At 38.5% G+C, this 1,720-nt stretch overlaps 1 protein-coding gene across 1 annotated transcript; it reads right to left on the minus strand.

Moving 5' to 3' along the window:
• Window positions 1–669: 669 nt before the first annotated feature.
• Window positions 670–1,452, minus strand: C/VIF2 (cell wall / vacuolar inhibitor of fructosidase 2). Its single transcript, XM_078967102.1, has one exon. It carries the CDS (start codon window positions 1,357–1,359, stop codon window positions 811–813), a length of 549 nt encoding a protein of 182 aa, XP_078823228.1. The 5' UTR covers window positions 1,360–1,452; the 3' UTR covers window positions 670–810.
• Window positions 1,453–1,720: the final 268 nt, after the last annotated feature.

Raw genomic sequence — 1,720 nt, forward strand, 5'->3', positions numbered from 1 at the left:
AATAAGGCTAGAGGGTGTCGTGCCACCGAAATCGCACTCCCTTCGTTGCCACGTAAGCGCCACGTCATTTTTACCACAAAAGTGCGGTTCCCTGCCACACCCAAGGAGTGGTGCCACACTTCATTTAAAAAAAAACATTAATTTCTCTTCACCCAATCAAAAAACAGTTAAATTATCTTCAGCCAATCACAAACCGCGGCCATTTTTTGCCGCACTGTGGTTTGAACCGCACGAAACCGCACCCAGAGGACGGTGTTCCCTGCTGAGGTGGTGGCCAAATGCGGTCCCAAACTGCACCGCACAATATTCGCCCAATTATTAATGGATTGGGTAGCACGTGATTTAAGGGGTTGAGCTCTTTTGAGTTTTGACTTTGACCCATGCGGGGCACGAGAAAACAAAATAGATAACGTGTTTTTATAGAGTTATTTCATTAAATGAGCCATTTTTTCAGGGTTTTTTAATACTACAAAATACAAAATAGTTATATATAGAATTATAGATTGTTAAAAACACCTTGTTAATTTGTGATGTTACTTTCTAATATAAATTACTAGCTAATGTTAACGCTCAGTTAACGAATATACTCGAATGGAGTATTATATTTTTCGCTGGGCTGATTATTTCTGATGAGTCTTTTGTATAGGCATTATCAAAAAGAAAAAACTATTCCCAGAAATTTGAATCATTAAGAAAACCTTGTTAACATACACAATACACAAATCTCAAACACAGTACACAATACACAAATCTCAATACACAAAAAACACATACAATTTGTAGACACCAAAACAAAATTACACAATAATCTCAATTCGCGAGAGCATCGATGATTCCCATAACCACATCACAAATGCGCTTCAAACCCTCCTCCCTCGCTGCAATCTCCGGTGGATAAACCAACCGTGGGTACCTCTTAAACCCGTTATGACACGCATTCGCGTAATCAGCAGCCGCCATCACATGCATATACGCATAGTCGTAGAGCTCCGACGTCAAATCTTGAACGGAATTTTGCAATGCCATACCTGCGGCGGAATACTTATCTGCACATTGCTTCAACGCCTTTTTCAAATTGTCGTTCGTGTTCTTAACGAGTAGATTGGATGATAAGTAGGTGTTTGTGTTAGTGGCATTCGCGACTGCAACTTTCGCCATTATAATCGCGAGCCCTTTTGTGTCGGCTTCTGAACTGGTTGAGTCGGATTGGAGAGATGATATGCAGAGGTCGTAAAATTTTGTGGTTTTACAGGTTTTTTGGATCAAAACGATGTCTCCATTGACAAAAAGACTACGGTTTTGAGTGCAAGTAATGCCGACAACAAGAAGAAGTAGAAAAAAAGAAGAAGAAGAAACCATTTCAACAAGAGTTTTCAGAAATGATTCAAAAGCAGGAATAAAGTAGTTGGAGTTCTCAATAAAGTGTAGGTTTTATAGGGTTTTCTTTCTTTTTCCGAATCCATAATAAGTTACACCTTTTAATACACAAGGTAAAAATCGTTGTAGGGTCCGATCGCTTTAGATATATACGATCCGATTATCGGTGGTGTGTGGTTAGAATACGCAAGTGATTTTTTTATTTTTATTTGGATGAATATATAAGATTAAGATCATTTTTTTAATGATTTTAATGTTGAAGATTGTTGACATAAAATTAAGATGATTATAGTCAGAATGGGTGTCGGGGTGTGTGCCTGGAATGTGGGTAGATTCCAAAGCG

Source organism: Lactuca saligna, chromosome 8 (genome assembly GCF_052625555.1).
Source record: "Lactuca saligna cultivar CGN05327 chromosome 8, ASM5262555v1, whole genome shotgun sequence".
Classification (NCBI taxonomy): Eukaryota; Viridiplantae; Streptophyta; class Magnoliopsida; order Asterales; family Asteraceae; genus Lactuca; species Lactuca saligna.